Source organism: Dasypus novemcinctus, chromosome 10, assembly GCF_030445035.2.
Source record: "Dasypus novemcinctus isolate mDasNov1 chromosome 10, mDasNov1.1.hap2, whole genome shotgun sequence".
Classification (NCBI taxonomy): domain Eukaryota; kingdom Metazoa; phylum Chordata; class Mammalia; order Cingulata; family Dasypodidae; genus Dasypus; species Dasypus novemcinctus.
Genome location: NC_080682.1, coordinates 98,078,141 through 98,080,657, shown reverse-complemented (window position 1 = coordinate 98,080,657; position 2,517 = coordinate 98,078,141). Strand labels below are relative to the sequence as shown.

The 2,517-nt window shown below is 35.7% G+C and overlaps 1 protein-coding gene across 1 annotated transcript; it reads right to left on the bottom strand.

Annotated features, from left to right (window-relative positions):
• Positions 1–533: 533 nt before the first annotated feature.
• LOC101414778 (olfactory receptor 52D1-like) lies at positions 534–1,484 on the bottom strand. Its single transcript, XM_012530339.3, has one exon. The coding sequence runs from the start codon at positions 1,482–1,484 to the stop codon at positions 534–536; it is 951 nt and encodes a 316-aa protein (XP_012385793.1).
• Positions 1,485–2,517: the final 1,033 nt, after the last annotated feature.

Genomic DNA, 2,517 nt, shown 5'->3' with positions numbered 1-2,517 from the left:
ATACAAAACAGGTAGATACTAAAGTAGGATTACTAAAAAAGGTGTGATCGATTATGTACAAATAAATAAAAGAATAATCAAAACTTCTTTGGAAGTCAGCCAGAGTGTACTCACTATGGTCCAGATAAAGTCAGTGAAAGTTAGATTTTCTTCTATCTTCTTGCTCTTCTATAACCTTTGAATCCAACTAGGATATATATTCAGGCTCATGTTTTATGCAGTGACATATTCAGACATTTATGTGCACTGGAATTTTTCAGGACACTGTATGATAGTCATGGTGATTATGTTCAAATAATTATTTTTAGCAGTCTAATGAGATCCTCACTTTGAGAGTAACCCAACTTTTATTAGGGAAATGTTTCTGCTGAACTTAGATAATAGACAATATAAATGATACATTTCATTTGGAAAAGTTACTTAAGACAGAAACATCTGAAACATCTATCCATTAAATTAGGAGCTGGGTAAAGAAACCCCATAATCTAGATAAATACAACTTATCAAATTATATTACACACCAACAAAGGTTTTTAATTCAGATGCTTTGGAAAACTAAAAATTTTAAGGAACCTATCCCGTATCTTTTTGGTCCTCACCCCATAGATAATTGGGTTCACCATGGGTGGGACCAGAACATAGATATTGGCAACAAATATGTGAACGTGGGGTGCCACATTGTGCCCAAACCTGTGGGTGAGGAAAGAGAAGAAAGCTGGAGTATAGGAAACTAAAATGATAGAGACATGGGAGCTACAAGTGCCCAAGGTTTTGAGTCGAGCATCCTTGGATGGCAGTTGGAAGACAGCATGGACTATAAAGACATAAGAACAAATGATCAATATGAAGTCTACCCCACCAGTAAGGAAGGCAACAATTAGGCTGTAGGCTCTGCGGATTCTTGTCTCTGCACAAGCAATCTTGATGAGTGCCATGAACTCACAGTATGTGTGGGAAATAATGTTGGTTCTGCAGTAGGGAAGCCAACGTAGCAGGAAAGGGTGAGGACTGAGAAGTGCAGTACCCCGGAGTACAATGGCTAGACCTATTCCTCCAATTACTGTGTGTGTCAGAATAGCTGAATGTCTTAATGGGTTGCAAATGGCTACGTAACGGTCAAACGCCATGGCTAGGAAGAAGCCAGACTCCATGGTGGAACAAGAATGAATCAGGAAAACTTGAGTGAGACATGCTTCAACACGAATCTCTCCGTCATGGAACCAGAAGAGGCTGAGAAGTTTTGGCATAGCTGTAGTGCTTACAATAAGGTCTGCCACAGACAGCATACAGAGGAAAAGGTACATTGGCTCATGGAGACTGGGGTCTGTCTTGATGATAAACAGAAGGGAACAGTTTCCTACAAGGGCCAGAAGGTAGACCACACAAAAGGGGATGGAGATCCAGATGTGTTCAGCCTCCAACCCAGGGATGCCAATGAGAATGAAGGTTGAAGGATGGATATTTGTCTCATTGTATGCTGACATAACATATGTTAGATTGTTTAGATTTTTCTGCAAGTACTTTCTGCAAAAGCAACAACATATCAATTTTTACATTTTTCAATCTCTTGATCATTTAAGAAAGCTGAAAAGCAGGGAATAGTAGAGAATTGGTTATTAACAATTCCTGAAAATATTTAGATGGAAATTTCATCCGATGCAGTGCAGGATATTATTTCAGAGTCAAATTGTCTCTTAAATGGCACCACCTAAATAAATACTATAGATTACCTGTGTAATGAGAAGTGTAATAAATATTTTATTCTCATTATTTAGATGTACTCAACTGCTTAGCTGTTTGAATCTCTTTTTACATAAAGAGAAATAATTAAGTAATATTGGCAATGTTTTACCACGGACATTTTTTTCATTTATCTGCATTTAAAATTTGCTATAAATTGATCTCCAGATGGTAAAAAAGCAAATATCTAAGTAAACCAATTCACAGTTTTCTTAAAACATTCCCTTTACCTTACCCACTATTATAGATATTTATGCTTTATGGAGTCTTTGTGATAGCAAAGTGTCTTTTTAAATCAGTGTAAAATGCAGTTAGGGCATCAAATTTGGATTACACTTATGAAACACTTTTTGCCTCTTAAGATGCCTTTAAATTTCATGCCTAGATTCACTGCATAACATGATTCTTTAATCTTAAGGTCCCTAAAAAGGGGTAATCTCTCTTAGGTATGGATAAGCTTGGATACTCTTGTCAAGAAAGTTTTGGGAAATCTAGCAAATATAATTTATAAATCATATAAATTGGAACAGAAAAAGAATTTTTGAAATCCATTATATTGAAATATCATATTATAATTCAATAGCAATATCTTAAATGCTTACCATTAGTTACTTGCTTTACTGAGATCATTTTATGTCCAAACAACTTAAAATTTTATTTCCCCTTTATCATGAGAATAGTTTAATGTGCATAAAGTTAAATAGGTGGTTTAAGAAGCAGACCTGCTTCTAGTGCAGACATTGTGGTTTCAGTGTCCACTAGCCATATTTTTTGAGT